The sequence below is a fragment of the Urocitellus parryii genome, chromosome 7 (assembly GCF_045843805.1).
Source record: "Urocitellus parryii isolate mUroPar1 chromosome 7, mUroPar1.hap1, whole genome shotgun sequence".
Lineage (NCBI taxonomy): Eukaryota > Metazoa > Chordata > Mammalia > Rodentia > Sciuridae > Urocitellus > Urocitellus parryii.
Window position 1 is genome coordinate 132250623 of NC_135537.1, and position 19751 is coordinate 132270373.

A 19751-nucleotide genomic window follows, 5' to 3' on the forward strand; every position below is an offset into this window, starting at 1 on the left:
GAGTGATGCTTCTATTCAGTTCCAGAAAGGCACATCTGGGGAATGGGGTGGGGGACATCAGGTCATCATGAGGATAATCTGGGTTTTATAGATTTTTAGCTGAGCTAGGTCCTGGGAGGTATCAGATCAGGCTTGGCAGGCAGCAACCAAAGGAGGCAGATTTAAAAGGGCCGCTGAACGAGGCTTTATTGAGATATCACTCACGGTTGGAACTCCATCAGACCCACAGAGTGGACAGGGGAAGGGTCTGAGGAGAAACCGCGTGGAAGCTTGACCGGACTGGACTTTTATGGGGCTTACAGCAGGAAGGGAAGGGCTTGGGACAGGAAAAGGTGTTTTTAGGGTCCCTTGCCCCCTTGGAGGTGGTCAGGGGAGTTGGCTGAACTCCAGGATTGGCCAGGGGGTCCTGCTGATGAACAGGCTTTAGTCAGGAGATCTGGCTGATTGACAGGTGTTTCCGTTGGCATCTGATTGATGTTCTTTTCCCGCTCGGGCTGCTTTGTTCTAGCCACTAAGTCGCCACCACCAACCTAACAGGAGGAGTTACTTTTGGCAGGGCCCCTTTGGTGGCCAGGTAATGGGAGGAGTTTAGAGTGGGGCTGGAGGACAGGTAGGTAACCATATTCTTCATTGTCCACTTCACGCTGTGAATGTAGCCTTCCTTGCTCTGAAGCCTCACTCCCTTTCTCTTTTCTGGAGGGCTCTCTGCTCACTGAGCCTCCACTGACTGCCAGGTTACACCTGCTTTCTCCTGGAGCCCTTCCCTGGCCCGCCCACTCCCTGGCTCACTGGAATAAAAGAGACGTTTTTTCTTTTCCTCTACCTCTCCCCCTCCCTAACCTGGGGGAATGGGGGTGAGGGGAAGTACTTGTCTGCCAGAGGATCTAGGAAGTGAATATCTCCCAAATTAACAAGTAAATCCTAACACACTATCTGGACTCCTGGAACACCCCTGACCCCAATCAAGGCACACCTGGAATGTAGCCCTTTGAAGAGCCTCTTAAAAGCCCTCTGTTTTCCCTGATGGGCAGAATCACAGCCTCTGGGACAGGACTCCCCCGCGTTTCTCCTTCACTAGCAAAGCAATAAAATTACTTTTACTTTTTTCTCCAAACTGTTAAATTGGCACTGGGGACAAGGACCAAGTTTTTGGTTATATTATTGGTGTCATTTGTGAGAACTGGAGGAAAAAGGAGGTGGGACAGCATGAGGTGGAGTTGTGGAGGGACCTGCTTGCTCCTGGCTAGGTCCTCACTCCCTTTCTCTTTTCTGAAGGGCTCTCTGCTCACTGAACCTCCACTGATTGCCAGGTTACACCTGCTTTCTCCTGGACCCCTTCCCTAGCCCGCCCACTCCCTGGCTCACTGGAATAAACTGGTTTTGTTTGTTTTTTGAGAGAGAGAGAGAATTTTTATTTATTTAGTTAGTTAGTTAGTTTTTGGCCAACACAACATCTTTGTTTGTATGTGGTGCTGAGAATCGAACCCAGGCCGCACGCATGCCAGGCGAGCACACTACCACTTGAGCCACATCCCCAGCCCCTGGAATAAACTGTTTTGAGTCCACCTCCAACCCTCCCAGCTCAGATTACTCCCTAAATCAGCAAGAGTCTTTGAGGGCCTCCTGAGCTTGGTGTTCTCCAACCCTGTTGGAGCCCCTTCACCCCATTTGTTTTGTTTTGAACAGTTACTGAGCTATTAAGTTGTGCAGGAAATACAGTAGTAAACAAGGCAGATGAGTTTTGTGCTTTCAAAGAATTGAACATTCCAGGAGTGGAAAAGGCAATTTTTAAAAAAGCAAAGGATTATTTTAGTTGATAGTTAACACGTTTTAATTTATTTATTTAATTATTTTTCTATTTTCAGTACTGGAGATTATTGAACCCAGGGCCTCACACATGCTCTGAGAGTGCACTATCACACCATTGAGCTACACACATCCCCACCCTTTTTTGTTGCATTTTCAGACAAGTTCAGCTAAATTGTCCAGGTTGGTCTCCAACTGGTGATCCTTCTACTTCAGCCTCCCAAGTGGCTGGAATTACAGGTGTTTACCAGGGCACCCAGCTGTAAAAACTTTTTAAAAACACGTTGGTAATAGAATAGATATTAACTGATGGAGTTATTGTGTTTTTGTTTATTGTTTTTGTTTTTTAATGACAGGGAAAAGTCTGAGAAAATGAGATTTGAGCTAAAATCTGAAGGATGAGCTAACCATCTAGGTACCTGGGGGATTCTAGGCAGAGAGAACAGCAATGAAGGACAAAAGGTCCTTAACAGTATTTAAAAAGTCAAATTTGGATTTAGCAAGGGGGGGTTTGGAAACTATGGAAAAAGACACTTTAGCCTCTTAAACTCTAGAAGATAAAGACTTAAAGCTATTGTAGCATTGTCACCTCCTGATTTGGCAGAAGTTTCTTAACCTGAGGTCACCGGTAACTTGGAAAGGAGACAACCTGTGCTCTTAATGAAGGTGGAGTATTTACAGATGTCCTCAGAAAGCCTGAGACTTCCTTCACACACACACACACACACACACACACACACACACACACACTGTTTTTCAAGACGAAGGGGCCCATAACTTGCAGCAGCCTACCGTGGACCACCTGAGATCTCACTCAAATGTAGACCTGGCCCAGTACCGGGTTAGTAGGCAAACAAGGAGACACAGTTTCTCATTCCTAAAACAAGCCAAACCAAAGTCAGGATGAAAATGTTTTAATCCCCGGGGGATGGGACTAGCCTCTGGGCCAGCCGGGGAGAGGACTGCGACAATGTTAGGACAAGGTTAGGTGAGGCAGCAGAATACTCGTGCATCGTTAAGTGCAGTGTCATCACGGAGGCCTCTAGGCTGCTCCACCTTGGTCTGTAAGCCACACGCACCTTTCAGGCAAGATGTGCTCCATTCTCCAAATTTTCCCCAGTCCAGCCCAGGCCCCTGCAACTCCGTGCCATCTGAGCACCGGAAACGCACGTTGTTCACTGCGGTGTTGTCCCCAGGGGTTATGGGTGCTTCCACCCGAAGTGAGAAAGCCACTAGGAAGCCACCACTAGGACACCATAGAGGCTCACTCCATGCACCCCACCTATAAGGGAAGAGGAGAAGCGCTAGCTCTGCGAGCACTCCCTACTCACCTTGAGGCCAACCCAGAATGTGGGACTTTCCAAGGCAGGTCAGGGCAACCCCATTCGGTTGGATTTAACCACCTGAACTTCCATGAGGTGCAGACAGGTGGACTTCCATCCACCTCCTCAAGTCTAAACTGCCCCATAATTCAGGAGGAGTCTATCTGCTGGGAGAGGGCATGTAACAGGAGGGTAAGAGACATGCCCTGACCCTAAGACATGCTTGGCCCCTGCCCCTTCTCACTTTCCAGATTGGGACTCCACAACTTGAGTGTTGAGCTCAGAGTTACCACGTGTGCAGTGCAGCCGGATCCCGTTCAGAGCTGTGTCATCACCGAGAATGCCTTGATGGGGCTCTACCTGGGTAGTGAGGATGAGTCAGGGGACTGCCATCCTTGGCTCCATGGCCCCATGCCATATCCACCCCCTCCAAGCCCTAGAGCTCTCACCTTAAGTGAGAACCCGCTGGCAAAGTATCCATCAGGACACATCTCAGGAAGGGCCCAGTCGCCCCAGGGACCCCCGTTGGTCACTTCAATGACAGGGTTGCCTATCAGCCCATCTGCCAGCGCATATTTGCAGTACACGGCCCACAACAGCATCAGCAGCTTGGTTCCCACACTCGGTTTCATCCTGCAGCGTCTGTGAATCAGGCCTCTTAACTCAGGTTTATATCAGTCCAGTCCCTATCAGCCCCAATCTAGGCTCCAATTGCGGAAGGGCCTCCAGGATTAAGTGACATTCAAAACTAATCTGTTCCCGGAACTCCACAGACTTCAGGAAGGCAGAGTCCCAAAGCTAAGAAAGGAGGGGCAGTGACAGTGGGCAAGTTGAGATAATAACCACATACTAAAGGCTTACTATAGGACACAAACTGTGGCTAGTGCTTTGCAGACATATTTTATTTAATCCTCACAATTTTAGGAAGTCTGAATTACCTTTCCTATGTGGCTGATGGGGGAACTAAGGCCCAGAAATGACAAATGACTTGCCTGAAGTCAAAACCAGCAAGCAGGGAACCATTCCAACACTGGGAACAAAGACCAGGACTAGGCCTCAGAGACAGGATTGGCCAGGGGCAACCTAGGGAGCTCCAGGATGTGAGGAGCATAGAGTGAGCATATGGCAAGAATTCATGAACTGCTGGAATTGGGATGGGTCTTCTTAGAGACTGGAGTGCTGATCCTTTGAGAATCCAGAGTACCAGATATAACCAACTCTAAGATGTTTATGGATAAGGCTCTAAGAACCCCCTAAGAACAAAACAGGCTGTTTCTTCCATCACTTCCTGTATCCAAGCTTTCTTTTTGGTACCGGGGATTGAACCCAGGTGCGCTTAACCACTGAGCCACATCCCCAGCCCTCTTTTACATTTTATTTAGAGACAGGATCTCGCTGAGTTGCTTAAGGCCTTGCTAAGTTGCTCAGGCTGACCTTGAAATGGTGATCCTACAGCTTTGGCCTCCAGAGCTGCTGCACCATGAGCCCCCACTATATCCTTACTTTCTTTCCACCAGGTGGACTTCTAATTTACAAAACAAAAAGCAAACAAAACCTGTCTAGATCTGTTAGAGGGTTCCACCCCTGATTTGCCTGCCCTTCATACACACAGCTTTGCTTATTCAATTCCTATTTGTTTAGTAATAATGAGTTTTGGCCTGTAAGCATCCAAGAAAAACAAGGCCCCTGTCTTCTTCAGAGCTCCCATGGGGAAAACAAATAGAAAATTCTCCCTCAATGGATGTTTAGCTCTGGGAGAACACTTTTATATTCTGGAGGCCTAGTAGGGCCTGGCATGTGGAAGTAGTTAATGAAGATAATTTTTATAAATGACTGTGGAATCAATCTGGAGTTTAAAAAGTTAAACCAAAAGAATGTAAAAGGATAAAACCTAAAGTACATAACTGAAAGGTCACATACCTAGATCATGACAAGGTTCTCTGGGAATAGAATGGAAAATTTAGAAGTGGGTGGTCGCTGGATCCCAAAGACCTCCCCTGCCCCACTGAACTTGGGAAGATTTGTAGGGCAATTGTGGTCAGCTTTCCCATTTATAACATTTTCACAATCATTATCATTTAATCCTCACATGAGGCTTGCAAGTACCTATTATTATCCTCAATTTATAGTGGAGGGAATCCAAGTCCAGAGTTAACTTACAGTCCACAGTAGGGGAACTGGTTCTTACCCTAGCCTCTCTCCCCAGTAATACCCAGGCTGCCTCTTACTATAAGCTGACCCTAAAGGAAAAGGAAATGTAGAGATGTGTCATTGTTGCCAATTCCCCCCAAATCTTCATTCAGTCCCTCACCCTAGGGTAGCTGCCCTTTGGGGCAAAGTATACAGGGGAAGGGGTCTTAAAAGGTTAATAATTAATTTAATAATAAGTTAATTTGCATCTCAGTTCACTGCCCACATCTTTCCCCTCCTGGAGGCCTATGACAACACTAGCTAGGGACTAGTGAGGGGGCAGTGGTCTCAGCAGCAGCCATGGGGGGTCTCACTGCCTCACCCTGCCCTAGGTTGCTGATTCCACCAGGCAATTCCTCTATTTTTGTGTTGGTGCTTTTTCATCTCAGTGATCAGATCCGTGGTGAATGGCTTCTTTCCTTACCTGCTCAGGGAAAAACTCAGGAGTCTAGGCCCTTAGAACCCAAGCTCCCTTTTCTGGACCTCACCACTTAGTTTCCCCTCTTCCCAAGCATCCTGTCAGACTGCAGGCCCTGGCAAAGTCCTGCATTCCAGAAGGTCCACTGCCTTCCAAGTATGCTCAAGACAGGGTATGCTCAAGACAGGGCTGAGTCTGAGAGCCCCAGATAGAACCCTGAACAGGGGGAAAGGGAGCTAGGCTAAGGGTCTGGTGAAGGATGAGTCCTCTTCCTCATCTCCTCTTTCCCATCATGAAGCTGAGTATAGCAGAAAAGGACTGAAGCTAGACCTTAGGGACAATGTGTTCAGAGCCTAATCCACCTGCTTGCTAAGTAGATCCAGCAAGAGCCGGATCCTCTGATGGTACCCAAAGAGAAGAGCTTTGCTGTCTGGGGCCTCACGGAGTGCTGGGCTTTCATGATAAGGCCCTTTATTGCCAGTCTGAAATTGGAAAGGGGATGTGGAATTGTCAGGATGGAAGGAACTAGTCAGGTGAGTGATCTCTCTCCTACAAGCCAGTCCTCACTTCCTTGTTTCCATCGCCCTCTCAAATCATCTCCCCCATCCCATCCCACCAAGCACACAGGTTCCTAACTCCCCTTGGCTCCACCTTCGCCTTCACCACAAGCAAGGCCTTCACCAAGGTGACAGCACTGGAGACTCGCGTGCATGGCCCAGATTCCACCCACCACACATCACTGACAACCATGGCAGTCTGGGAGAAGCGGGCAGGAATGTAGGAGCTGCCAGGTAGGGTCCCCGGGGACTCGGCTGGCCGGGTCTTTGGGCTCACGAATGTTATTGCTCTTGCTGCAGGGCGCGCTGCGCTGGTCCCAGATCTGCCTCCACCGGGTGGCGACAAGGACGCTGGGAGGCCCGGACGCCGGCACGCAATGCAGCGAAGCCTATTGGACATTTCTTGACCCCATATCACCCCTGGCTCATCCGTCCTCACGCCGCCCGCCTCGCTCTCCTCGCCCTCCCTCCCAACTCGCGGCCGCTTGCTGGAGCTGGCGAGTCCAGGAACCAGAGAGGGGACGCGCGGGCTACAACGGACGGGGCCGCTGGCACCCTGGAGAATGTCCACAACCGCACCGGGGACTGGCAGCCGGACACGGACTCCTCCCGTTGGCTTGAAGTCTGCGGTGGCGAGAGACTGGCCCAGAAGGGAGAACCCTGGGAAGGGATCAGCGCAGCCCAGGATCTCGACCCCAATACTGGTGGGAGACACCTGAGCTGGCAGCTTGGCTGTCCCACTCCCACAGTGACGTCACCTGAGCCAAGGCCCGCCTCGCCCCCCCCCCCCCCGCGGGGATGATTTTGAGCTTCTCGCTCATTCTGTAGTCTCAGGAAAATGGGAGGAACCGTGAGGAATGAAGTATTCTTTGGCATTTTGTGTAATGATGGCAGGCACTTGAGGGAAACAGAGTGTGGGAAGATGTGTCATTCCTGTTCCCGGCAGCCGAAAGGATCAAGCTTCTCCTGACCTATTTCAACCACTCCTGCGGCTTCAGTTGCCAACTCCATGCCACGTCTCCAGCCCAGACCTGTCTTCTGGGTTCCACTGACATACAGCAGCTCTTTCCTGATGACATCCACAGTCAGCTCAAACAACACCTGCAAAACGGATCCCATCACCTTCCCCCTGAAAGTGCATCTTGTCCATTGTTCTGTCTCCTAGAATGAACAGCACACTCTCCCTTCCACCACCTGCACATCATGCCTCACTCCAAGCTCCCTAACTTTGTGTCTATCCTATGTTTACCAAATGATTCTTTGGCCACTCCCAAAACAGTACTGAACATGAAAAAGCCTGCCCTTTTCCTACGCAAATTCCCAAATTATAACCTCCCATACACTTTCTTCTGGACTCCAGAATCCTATATCTACAACTGTGAATTCTGCATTTTTGCTTAGATGTGAACTAGGAATAGCAAACCTAACATATTCAAACTAGTCATTGCTAGCTCAGTAAATACCTCCATTCTTCAGGCCCTTAGACCATAAACCTTGTAATATGACTCTTCTGTTTCCCATTCATCACATCAACATCCAATGTGAGTTTCTAACAATTTCCCACTTTTTCCACCACTACTACACTACTACCCTTGTCCATAAAGTTTATGGATAACTAATTTTATTGCAATACTTTTTTTTTTGGGGGGGGGTCCTGGGGATTTAACCTAGGACCACTTAACCACACCCCCAGCCCTTTTAATTTTTTGAGACAGGGTCTTGGGAAGTTGCTTAGAGCCTGGCTAAATTGCTGAGGCTGATCTCCAACTTGCAATCCTCCTGTCTCAGCCCCGCCCAAGTCACTGGAATTACAGGCATGTGCCATCAAACACAGCTGCAACAGCTTCTTAGTTGTCCCTCCATCCATCCTTTCCCTCCCAATAATGTATTGTCAGTAAAGCAGAAAAAGTAACACTTTAAAATGCAGTTTATTTCCTGTCACTTTCCTGCTCAAAAAATAATTCATTAAATCACAAATGAGGCCAAGAGTTTAGTATAGTTTAGTATTGTTGCTCAGTAGTACAGTGAATAGGTACATAAGACCAGCACACACACACACAAAAAGGGATTATAATGAAATACAAGAAAGGCCAGGGCCTAACTCAGTAATAGTACCATGTATGAGGCACTAGGTTTGATCTCCAGTACAGGAAAAAGAAAAAGACAGCACTTTCCTAAATTGATCCACAGGTGCAATGCAATCCCTAACAAAATTCCTATGTTTTTTTTTTCCAGAAATGAATAAGCTACTCCTAAAATTCATATGCAAATGCAAGGGATCCAGAATAGCCAAAACAATCTTGAAAAGGAAAACACAGTTGAAGGATTCACACTTCCAATTTCAGAAATTACTACATTCAGAAACTATATAGTGATGATGGTTATACAACATTTTGAATGTACCATATGACACTGAACTTCACACTTTAAAATTTTAAGCTTTTTTTTTTTTTGAGGGTCGGCGGGGGGGGTGGGGGGAGATGTGGTCTATGTTGCCCAGGCTAATCTAGAACTCCAGAGCTCAAACAATCCTCCTGCCTCAGCCTCACAAGTAGCTGGGATACGGGTATGCACTGATATACTGGATAATTTTCTTTTAAATGTACTACAAAGCTACAGTAATCAGGACAGTATGATACTGGCATAAGGATTAAATAATAGCTCATTGGAATAAAACCAGGAGAAGAGTATAGAAATAAATCCATATATTATTAGTAAATTGCTTTTCTTTTTTTTTTTTTAAGCTGGAGTCTGTGTTACCTAAGCTAGTTTCTAACTTGTGGACTCAAGGCGAGTCTCTTGCCTCAACCTCTCAAGTAACTGGGATTATAGGCAAATGCCACCACCTCTAGCTTTTGGTCAATTGATTCTTTTTTTCTTTTAGGTGATGCTGAGGATTGAATCCAGGACCCTGCACAGGCTAGGCAAGCGCTCTGCCAACTGAGATATATTCCCAGTCCAGATCCATTGATTTTTAAAAAATATTTTATTAGTTACTGATACACCTTTATTTATTTATTTGCTCATGTGTGGTGCTGAGAATCGAACCCAGTGCCTCACAAAGAATCAAACCCAGAGCCATAACCCCAGCTCCCTGCTCCATTGATTTTTGGCAAGGATGCCAAAAACATTCAAGGGGGAAGGAATAACCTTTGTGACAAATAGGGCTGGAACAACTGGGTAACTACATGCAAAAGAATTAATTTAAGCCGGTGTGGTGGGCATGCCTGTAATCCCAGTGGCTTGGGAAGCTGAGGCAGGAGGATTGCAAGTTGCCAGCCTCAGCAATTTAGCAAGGCCCTCAACAACTTAGAACCTTTCTTAAAATAAAAAAATAAGAAAGGCCAGAAATGTGGCTCAGTGATTAAGCACCCCTGGGTTCATTCCATAGTACCAAAAAAGAAGGAGGAGGAAGAGGAAGAGGAATAAATGAATTTAGACTTCATATCATATACCAAAAAAATGACTTAAAATGGATCACAGATCTAAGAATGTAAGAGTAAGCACTACAGAACTCTTCAAAGAAAACACAGGTGCCAGGCACAGTGGCACATCCTGTAATCCCAGTGACTCCAGAGACTGAGGCAGAAGGATCCCAAGTTGGAGGTTAGCCTGAACAATTTAGGAAGAATCTGTAAAAATTTTTAAAGGGTTGGGAATGTAACTCAGTGGTACAGATCTTGCCTAGCAAATATGAAGCCCTGGGTTTGATTCACAGTAATACACTCACATACACACACACACACATCAAAACTTTCCTTCTTCAAAGAATACAAATGAATTAAGTATAAAGACAATCCAGGGCTGGGGCTATGGTTCAGTGATAGTGAACTTGCCTAGCATGTGTGAGGCACTGGGTTCAATCCTCAGCACCACATATAAATAAATAAAGGTCTATCAACAACTAATAAATTTTTTTTAAAAAAGACAAGCCAATGGGAGAAAAATATTTGGAAATCATATACGGGATGTTTCTAATATCAAAAATAATATAAAAAGCTCAGCGGCTTGGGAGGCTGAGACAGCAGAATCTCGAGTTCAAAGCCAGTCTCAGCAATGCCAAGAAGCTAAGCAACTCAGTGAGACCCTGCCTCGAATAAAATACAAAATAGGGCTGGAGATGTGGCTCAGTGGTCGAGTACCCCTGAGTTCAATCCCCAGTACCAAAAAAAAAAAAAAAAAAGTCAGCGCAGAACAACACAACAGGACCCTGTCTCAAAAGTAAATAAATAAATATTTTTTAAAAAACTCCCATAACCCAACAATAAAAAAAATCCCAATTTAAAAATGAGAACTTAAATAAACATTGCTCCAAAGAAGATACACAAATGGCCAATTAGCACACGGAAATATGCTCAACATCACTAATTATTAGAGAAATGCAAATAAAAAGCCAGAAGATTGCACTCAAATCCACTGGGATGGCCACGACCAAAAAAAAAAAAAAGATACACAATACCAAGTGTTGGTCGGTATGCACAAAAATTGGAATCCTCACACATGGCTGGTGCGAATATAAAAAATGGTGCAGTCGCTACGGAAAACAATGGACAGTTCCCCAAAATGTTAAACAGAGTTCCCATAAGACCCAGTAATTCAACCGCTGCTAGGTTTACAGCCAAGAAAAATGAAAACACCCCACGATTATTCCAACTCAGATCTCCAGGCTCCAATCAGACAGATCAGTACAGCCCAGGCCAGTACTGAACGCAGGACCTTGCATATGCAAAAGTGCTCTGCCACCGAGCAACATCCCCTGCTTTCCGGGGTCCCCTGTACTAAGCACTGATCCCAGGAATGATCTACCACTGAGTTACATCCACCAAACCTTTTTTATTTTATGTTGAAACAGGATCTCACTAAATTGCCAAGGCTGGTCTCAAACTTGCGATCCTCCGTCGTTGGGGTAATAGGCTTGCGCCACCACAGCAAGACAGGACTTTCTCTTTCCGCTGTCTCTCTGCCCCGCTCTCTTTAATTTGTTGCCTGACACACTGCCATCAAGTGCTCACTGTCGCAAAATAACGTACCCTCTACTTTCATTTCCCTTCTGCCGTCAACCGCGGCATGATTTCTCTCCCAGAAGGCCTCAGAGAGAGTGACAGAGCGCTTTACGACAGTTGCTTTGTGGCAGCAGAGGAGGAGGAAGATGGCGGCTACCTTAGTTGCTGCTCGAGGAGAGGGTCCCGCACCCGCCTGGGGGCGGGAGGCTGTCGCCCCAGACTGGGAAAACCGGGAAGTCTCCACAGGGGTGAGGAAGGAGTCAGGATTCAGAAAATGTGCACAACTGGGGAGGATAAAGCCCAAGTGGGGTTGAGAGAGGGGAGGTGGATTGTGTTATGCTCACGGCGAGAGAGAGGTATTCTGAGGATGCTGGAGTTGTGTGGTACGTTGGTAATGAGGAGTAAAGGGTGGGTTGAAGTCTGAAATTCTATCTTTCAGGGCAAATAAAACCTTTGAGCTTGAGGGTTGGAATTCTGGTATTTTGAGGAGTGTAGAGGCCCCCACAGGATTGGAAAATGGGTCCGCGGCGCACGAGTTTTGTATTATGGGATCTGGGGAGGGAATTGTTGGGGTTTATGTATGTTGGGGAATGTGGAAAAGTCTAGACTCATCCTTCTCTCCCTTTTCTCAGACCACTATCATGGCTGTGCAATTTGACGGGGGTGTGGTTCTGGGAGCAGACTCCAGAACAACCACTGGGTGAGCTCAGGACAGATTTATGAAAGATTTTCCCATCTTTCCCTTTCTTGCATGCCGGACCATCCTGTTTTCCCTCCTTTCGGTGCTGGGGAATCAAACCTGTGGCCAGCCAAGCAAGTGCTTTATCACTGAGCCACGCATCCCAAGCCCTGCCAGTCCATCCTTAATCCTCCAGATTAATGTGGGCAGGGAAATTTCTCGTCTACCTGGAGAGAAAGATTTATCCCAGCTTGTATTTCTATAGTTTCATTCATCCTTATAAAAGTCTGTTCTCCATCCACTACTTCCATTTGTATGAGAACCAATAAGCAATACTGGTTTCCTATCCCTAAAAACACTCACACCCCAGGTACCCCCCATTCCCCTGTGGAGAGTGATGGGATGGAGGTGGGAGGCAGGTGGGGTCTTTCCCTCACTATTCTGCCATCTTGCAGGTCCTATATCGCCAATCGAGTGACTGACAAGCTGACTCCTATTCATGACCATATTTTCTGCTGCCGTTCAGGCTCTGCAGCTGACACCCAGGCTGTAGCAGATGCTGTCACTTATCAGCTTGGATTCCACAGGTGCTTGTAGGCAGGGAAGGAGCAAGTATGGGAAGGGTCCTGGGACCTGAGGCACTAAGTGGGCTCACTGTCAGGACCTAAGACTGCCTTCTTTGTAACCCCCACCCAACCCTCCAGCATTGAACTGAATGAGCCTCCATTGGTGCACACAGCAGCCAGCCTCTTTAAGGAGATGTGTTACCGATACCGGGAAGATCTGATGGCGGGAATTATCATTGCTGGCTGGGATCCTCAAGAAGGAGGACAGGTGAGATAATCTACTCCAGCACTGAAGCCTTGCCTTAGATCCTTTCTCTACTCTGACCATTTTCTGTTTCTCATATCAGTTTCTACCTCACTTACCATTAACTCTCCCCAGACTGATCCCACGATGGGAAGGTGGATGTATATGTGCTGGGAGAAGGTTATACACTGTGACTGTTCTCCTTCGTCTGGCAGGTATACTCAGTTCCCATGGGAGGTATGATGGTAAGGCAGTCCTTTGCCATTGGAGGCTCTGGGAGTTCATATATCTATGGCTATGTTGATGCTACCTACCGTGAAGGCATGACTAAGGAGGAGTGTCTGCAGTTCACTGCCAATGGTGAGAACTTGGGTTTCTGGGCCTGTGGTCATCAACTCTCCCTACCTAAGCCAGGCCAACATTTCTCATTTATTACAGTACTCCCAGCAACTAACTCCAAATCCAACTTCCTCCTTTTATCCACAGCTCTTGCTTTGGCTATGGAACGGGATGGCTCCAGTGGAGGGGTGATCCGCCTGGCAGCCATTGAAGAATCGGGGGTAGAGCGGCAGGTACTTTTGGGAGACCAGATACCCAAATTCACCATTGCTACTTTACCACCTCCCTAAGTCTGCGATTCTAGGATGTAATAATATTCACCCCGTAACGATAAGAATTTAATAAACAGTTTGTCAAAGAGAGTCTTTGTAATTTGAGGTTCTTTTCTTAACCTCAAGCCTGAACTTGTCTGGCCCACTAGTGGTTTGTGCAAACCACTGCACTAAACTCAAGAGGAGTTACACAGGAGATTGAGGGAGTTTATGAATGTTCCACCACTCTTCACTAAACTTTTGCATGTGTGGTTTTCTTTCTTCCTCCCTCCTCCTCTTTCCCTTCTCCACCCCTTCCCCCTTCTTTTCTCTGCTCTTTTTGTGGTGTTATGGATTAATCATAACAGAACTTCCTACATGCTAAGCAAGTGCTTTACCACTGAGCTGTAATTCCAGCAGGGTCCAGGCTGGCCTCATGCTTGCCATCCTCCTACCTCACTGCCAGCCTATCTCAAACCTCACATAGTCAGGATTACAAGCATGTAAAAGTATGCACTGCACCCAACCTGATTTTTTTAAGGATTTGTTTTTGCTTTTTTGTTTTGGTAAACTTTTTTAGAGAAGTATTGGTTTTCAGTAAAATGGAGTGGAAGTTAGAGATTTTTCCATATATATGCCTGTCCCCACATACAACTGCCTCCCCTGCTTTCAACATTCTACACTAGGTGGTGTGTTGGTTAGAATCGATGACCAACAGTGACACATGCTATATGGTTGCCCCCAGCTACTTGGTTGGTTTTCAAACCTCTTTCTCCAAACTATCCCCATATTTTCTTTTCTCTATCATTTCTAGCTTCTTAAACTATTAGAATATGGTTAATGTGGGGGCTACCAACAATACCTACCCCTCTATGTTCAAGTCCAAGGTAGAATTTAGAATTCTGAGATTGAGGTCATCTCTCCTGGCATACCAGTCATCATCAGTGATTACTGTGCCGAAGACCAGAAGAACTCTCCTTTAGCCTCACCTCATGGTTCTCTTTCTCCATACTTAACTTCTGTTACCTCATCTTGTGGTCAGGACATAGCAATGTGACTTCCTTGGCTTCAGGGGAAAGAAGGTCTTGTCTGCAAGTGGAATTTAAACTCTTTAAACTGGCTTTGAAAGTCACCATTCCCACAGAAGGCTGAGAATGGATTCTGTTCCCTCCAACGGTCAAGGACCTAAAGGAATTCAGTGATGCTTATTGACAGTGACAAATATTTAGTCTTCTTTTCTCCAGTGTAAGGGTCAGGGAACCATAAAAGATACATTTGGAAACCTTGTTCTAGTATGCATAATATCCTGCCCTGGAGGGGTTTAGAGGGCAAGAGAGAGGGGTATACATAGAATTCATCTACTTACCATCTCCATACCACTACCCTGATCCAAACCACCATGATCTCTGAATGACAGCAACCTCCTAAATGGCCTTTCTGCTTCCTACTTGCCCTTAGGACAGTCCTTTTCCCATACAGCAAGGGAAGTAACCTTTGTAAACATGAGACCATGTTGCTTCCCTGCTTTAACATTCTTTGATGCCTTACCATACTACCTGGACTAATATTTTGGCTCCTTACCAAGACTTTGAAGATCAACAATTGCTTAACCTTAACACTCCAGTCATTCCTTATTTTTGGTTTCCTACAACCTTACCATTTACTGTTTTTTCTGCCTGGGGGGCCTCATCCATGCTAAGTAACAGCTTTACCACTGAATTATACCCCCAGTCCTGTGAAAATTTTAATTTATTCTTTGTTACTGGGGATTGAACCCAGGGCGCTTTGCCACTGAACTACATCCCCAGTCCTTTTTATTTTTTTGAGACAGGTTCTCATTAAGTTGTTAAGGGTCCAGCAGAGTCGCTAAGGCTGACCTCCAAATTGTGATTCTCCTGACTCAAGCCTCCCCAGTCACTGGGATTATAGGTATGCAGCCCTGCACCAGTCTGATTTTTTTTTTAATTGTTTCTTACAGCAGTATTAGGTTTATAGCAAAATGGAGTAGAAAGTAGAAATTTACCATATACCCCTTCCCCCACATATATACAGCCTCACTGCTATCCTGCATCGGAGTGGTATGCTAGAGTCAGTGGCCTACACTGATACCTCATTTCCCAGCTTTCACTTAGCTGCTTGTCGTTCAGGTCTCAACTCAGAAAAGCCTTTCCTATCCATCTGAAATTAAAGAAACACCATCCTCTGCCATCTCATTTTCACTTTACCCTGTTTAATTTTCTTGTTAATGTCTCATTGTCATGCTTATTTGTTTACTTGTCTTCTCCCTGTACTAGAAAGTCAGCTCAAAAAAAAAAAAAAAGATAGAAATAGAGTTTTTTCTTCTTGATTCAATGATACATTCTCTATATCTGGCAGACAGTTAATACCAAATATTTATTGAATGATATGCTCCCTAATCCCATCTGTCCTGCCCAACCTCCCACAATCCGCCCCCCTAAACTGGGGATTGAACCTAGGGATGCTTAACCACTGAGCCACATCTCCAGCCTTTTATTTTTATTTTATTTTAATTTTGAGACAGGGTCTTGCCAAATTGCTTAGTGCCTCACTAAATTGCTGAAGCTGTCCTTGAACTTGCAATTCTCCTGCCTCAGCCTCCTGAGTCTCTGGGATTACAGGCAAGTGCCACCATACCCTGCAAACCAACCTCCCCAAACTTGTTCTCACCACACTCATCGCTCAAGCTGGGTTTCAGCAAGTTTACTTTCCTGTTAGCACACCTGGGGTCTGCCTCGTAATCACCATTCCTGTGACCCACTCCCACCTGATGCTACACTTCCCACCTCAGCCTTATACTCGGCCTTAGTGCCTTGACCCTGTCAACCTTCCAGTCATACACAGAACACTTGGAAAGTCTGAAAGAATTTAATGAGAAGATCATGATAGATTTGGGGGAGCCAGACACTGGGACCATTGAGAAATGGGGTGAAGGGAGGTTTCCAAGTCTTCCTGGAGGTTCAGCCCCTGATTGCCTCCCTTCAAATGGTGGAGTCATTGGCTGATGCTACATCATGCAGCTGGTGGCGGAAGGAGAGTCGGGCTTTTCTGCTGAAGTAGGCACCAGCCCCTGGGGAGGGTGGCCCTCCCTCAGTCACCATGAGGGTGGTAGCTGGGCTGGAATCTGGAGGGGCAGCAGAACTCAGGCCTACAAGGGATATTGGAGGAGGAAGAAAGGGATTGTGGTTAAGGGTTCAACTCCCCCCACACCACCTCCCATCAGTAGCTGAAGAGGAAAGAAATTGTCCTGGGAGTCTGAGGGATGAGGGAAGTTGTTGGCAGCAGCAGGGATGTTAAAAAGCAAGGCTGGCTTCACAGGCATGCAGCCTGAGCAATTGCAAAATCCCCCTAAGTCCCTCTCCTGCTCAGAAAGTCTCCCACGCTTGGAATAGTGGTCTACTGTCACCATCTTAAAGTTTTTAAATTTTGTCACAGGGCACCACTGTTCCATTTTGTACTGGACTCTGCAAAGTCTTTAACCAGTCTTGTGAGAAAGTGAGGAATCCACCTCCAAACCAAGGAGATACAGGATCCTTTTTCCTTTGCCGGTTTGAGGGTTTATCTTTCTCCCCGTACACTTGTCTATCCGTATGCCTAACAATCCCCCTGTTCCCTCAGTTAACCCTCATACCTGCTCCTCTTTCAGTCCCCCGTTGTCTCCGGCATCCACACCATGGGAAACACCATACACCCTTCAGACCCATCTCAACAATGGAGAAGACCAGGATGCTGGGAATGGCCAGGAGGGCCCCAAGGGGAGGAGTGTGGTTTCTAAGCCCCCCCACCAAGGGCAAAACTACCACTTAGCCTCAGACTGCCTGGTGATTATAGGCGCCAGGGGATAGAAGGGGAAGAGCAGGGAGGAGGAGGGAGTGGGAGAGAATACCCCCCATTGAGACACCTGTGTGTGTGTGTGTGTGTGTGTGTGTGTGTGTGTTACTTGGGATTGAACCCAGGGCCTTAAGCATGCAAGGAAAGTTCTCTACCATTGAGCTACATCCTCAGACATTTATTTCTTGTGCCCCTTTAATTTTGAGTTTCTCTCTGATACTCATGTAAAAGCAGCAGAATGGGGTGGGGGGGTGGCTGTAGCATGGCATGGCAGAGATAAACACAGAGTTGCTATGACTCGTGAAAATTCAGTAGAACAATGCCTGAGAACTTGGTGCCAGAGGCTAGACACTGCCAGGGTTGAGAATCTGTATTTTCTTTCTTTCTTTTCTTCTTCTAGGTGTTGAACCCAGGGCCTTGTGCATGCTAATAAGCATGTGCTCTGTCACTAATTTATATGGCTAGGGCCTACCCACACTCACTCCTTCCTTCCTTCCTTCCTTCCTTCCTTCCTTCCTTCCTTCCTTCCTTCCTTCCTTCCCTCCCTCCCTTCCTTCCTTCCTTCCTTCCCTCCTTCCTTCCTGTCTTTCTGTACCAGGGATTGAACCTAGGACTTTGCGCATGCTAGCTTGTCCTGCCACCAGCACTCTACACTGAGCTACCTAGCCAACACTTTATTTTTTTTTTTTTTTAAGTTTAGAATAAGATTTGGAGTTGAGCCAGGCATGGTGGCACACACCTATAATTCCAGTGGCTCAGGAGGCTGAGGCAGGAGGATCACAAGTTCAAAGCCAGTCTCTGCAACTTAGCAAGACCCTTAGCAACTCAGTGAGACCCTATCTTGGAATAAAAAATAAGAAGGGCTGAGGATACAGCTTAGTGGTTATATACTCCTAGGTTCAATCCCTGATACCAAAAAAAAAAAAAAGGGGGGAGTACCGAAGGTATAATGTATAAATTTTGAAAGAATACTCAATTTTTAGAATGAGAAACTTTACTAGACAGGGAAATGTTATGTTCTCATTAAATGGTCTGGCAGCTTTTGTCCCTTTTATGTTTATTTCTTTGTTTTGAAACGGGGTCTCACTATGTTGCCCAAGCTGGTCTTGAACTCCTTGGAACAACAGGTACAGTGTCATGTGCCCAGCACTCTTGACCATTTTTTATGGGGATAGTTGTAATTGATTAATTATGCAGTGCCCGGTAGATGCTAGAGACTTAACATTTTTATCTCATTTAATCATGTTAATGATGGGGGGGGGGGTGGAAACAAACCCAGGCCCTTAAGCCTATACTCTGCTACTGAACCACACCCCTAGAACTCAATGATCTTTTAAGATTATTATTATTACTGTCCTGATTTTACAGATGAGGAAAGAGGTACTAAGAGATAAGATAATTTGCCCTAGGTCACAGAGGTAGTTATTGCAGACCAGGAATGGAATCATGCCTCCCCAACCCTACTCGAAATCTGTCTGACTACAGAGAAGGCTCCATTAACCACTACACTGAGCTTTCCAACCATATTCCCAGGCATTGATGTCCTTAGCCTGTGTAGCTTGGCCAGAGCCTAGTCTGGGAGCTTTTGATTTGAGAGCAATCTAGCCAAGAATTCCAAGTGCCTTGAAGTAAAACTCAGCAAATAGTGCATCATTGTTGCCTAAGGATAGCATTCCGTGGGAAATTTTAGGAAGCACTATTATACTACATGGCCTGACTTAGAAATCTGTTTTGTTTTGTTTTTTACAACCATTGAAGTAAAAATGTATGTACAATTCAATACACATAATGTACAGTTCCATGAGTTTTGTCCAGTATATACACTCACATAATCATCAACTCCAATCAAAAGATGAGTGATTTCTATCACCCTGAACAATTCCCTTATAACCAGACATGGTGGCACACACCTGTAATTCTAGCCACACAGAAGGCTTGAGGCAGGAGGATTGCAAGTTCAAGGCCAGCCTCGGCAACTTATCTAGGCCCTAAGCAAGTTAGTAAGACTGTCTCAAAAAATAAAAAGGACTGGGGATGTGGCTCAGTGATAAATCACCTCTGGATTCAATCCCAACTACAAAAAAAAAAAAAAAAAATCTAAAGAATTCCTTTTGGAGTATAGGATGTGGTTCAGATGGAAGGATCTTGCCTAGCTGTACTGAGTTCAATCCCTACCACTGCAAAAAATAAAAGAAAATTCCCATTATATGTCAGTCTTTCCCCATACCCTGACACAGGCAGTCAGTAACTAGATTTCTATTGATTGGTTTTGTCTGTTCCCACCCTACCCCACTCCAGTAATCAGGATTGAACCTAGAGACACTCTACTACTGAGCTATATCCCCAGCCTTCTCTATTTTTTACTTTTTTCTACATCTCCCAGCCTATTTATTTATTTATTTTAGTCCTGGGGATTGAATCTAGGGGTACTTTAACACTGAGATATATCCCCAGCCCTTTTAATGTTTTAGTTTGAGACAGAGTCCCATTAAGTTGCTTAGGGCCTGGCTTAATTTCTGAGGCTGAC

At 46.0% G+C, this 19751-nt stretch overlaps 4 protein-coding genes across 5 annotated transcripts; 2 read left to right on the plus strand and 2 right to left on the minus strand.

Moving 5' to 3' along the window:
* Positions 1-2734: 2734 nt before the first annotated feature.
* Vmo1 (vitelline membrane outer layer 1 homolog) lies at positions 2735-6621 on the minus strand. The gene is made up of 4 exons (XM_026380737.2): positions 6571-6621; positions 3578-3770; positions 3373-3488; positions 2735-3088 (listed from the first exon to the last, which is right to left on the minus strand). Exons 2-4 carry the CDS (start codon positions 3758-3760, stop codon positions 2791-2793), a joined length of 597 nt encoding a protein of 198 aa, XP_026236522.1. The 5' UTR covers positions 3761-3770; positions 6571-6621; the 3' UTR covers positions 2735-2790.
* Gltpd2 (glycolipid transfer protein domain containing 2) lies at positions 6131-6914 on the plus strand. Its single transcript, XM_026380736.2, is given in 8 exon segments — positions 6131-6230; positions 6232-6269; positions 6364-6547; positions 6549-6692; positions 6694-6756; positions 6758-6809; positions 6812-6871; positions 6874-6914. Coding segments are annotated over 8 exon segments (675 nt in total). The 5' UTR covers positions 6131-6137.
* Positions 6915-11412: 4498 nt separating this feature from the next.
* Positions 11413-13486, plus strand: Psmb6 (proteasome 20S subunit beta 6). Of its 2 annotated transcripts, none has more exons than XM_026380719.2 (6): positions 11413-11544; positions 11929-11996; positions 12431-12562; positions 12680-12809; positions 13001-13145; positions 13272-13486. In XM_026380719.2, the coding sequence occupies exons 1-6, from the start codon at positions 11443-11445 to the stop codon at positions 13412-13414; spliced, it is 720 nt and encodes a 239-aa protein (XP_026236504.1). In that variant the 5' UTR covers positions 11413-11442; the 3' UTR covers positions 13415-13486. The 2 variants fall into 2 exon arrangements, with proteins under 2 accessions (XP_026236504.1, XP_026236505.1); XM_026380720.2 differs by having other exon boundaries at positions 13252-13401.
* Positions 13487-16374: 2888 nt separating this feature from the next.
* C7H17orf114 (chromosome 7 C17orf114 homolog) lies at positions 16375-17097 on the minus strand. Its single transcript, XM_077800676.1, has 2 exons — positions 17025-17097; positions 16375-16541 (listed from the first exon to the last, which is right to left on the minus strand). The coding sequence occupies exons 1-2, from the start codon at positions 17095-17097 to the stop codon at positions 16375-16377; spliced, it is 240 nt and encodes a 79-aa protein (XP_077656802.1).
* Between the last annotated feature and the right edge of the window lie 2654 nt (positions 17098-19751).

What these genes read in the sequence shown, in the direction of transcription:
- Vmo1 (XM_026380737.2), bottom strand. Translation starts at nt 3,760, where the DNA reads ATGAAACCGAGTGTGGGAACCAAGCTGCTGATGCTGTTGTGGGCCGTG. An exon ending in CCAGCGGGTTCTCACTTAAG is followed by an intron (nt 3,489 to 3,577) that starts GTGAGAGCTCTA and finishes CTCACTACCCAG; the next exon opens with GTAGAGCCCCATCAAGGCAT. An exon ending in GTGGAGTCCCAATCTGGAAA is followed by an intron (nt 3,089 to 3,372) that starts GTGAGAAGGGGC and finishes CTTCCCTTATAG; the next exon opens with GTGGGGTGCATGGAGTGAGC.
- Psmb6 (XM_026380719.2), top strand. Translation starts at nt 11,443, where the DNA reads ATGGCGGCTACCTTAGTTGCTGCTCGAGGAGAGGGTCCCGCACCCGCC. An exon ending in GACTCCAGAACAACCACTGG is followed by an intron (nt 11,997 to 12,430) that starts GTGAGCTCAGGA and finishes GCCATCTTGCAG; the next exon opens with GTCCTATATCGCCAATCGAG. An exon ending in TATCAGCTTGGATTCCACAG is followed by an intron (nt 12,563 to 12,679) that starts GTGCTTGTAGGC and finishes CCAACCCTCCAG; the next exon opens with CATTGAACTGAATGAGCCTC.
- C7H17orf114 (XM_077800676.1), bottom strand. Translation starts at nt 17,097, where the DNA reads ATGGGTCTGAAGGGTGTATGGTGTTTCCCATGGTGTGGATGCCGGAGA. An exon ending in GGGGACTGAAAGAGGAGCAG is followed by an intron (nt 16,542 to 17,024) that starts GTATGAGGGTTA and finishes TATCCCTTGTAG; the next exon opens with GCCTGAGTTCTGCTGCCCCT.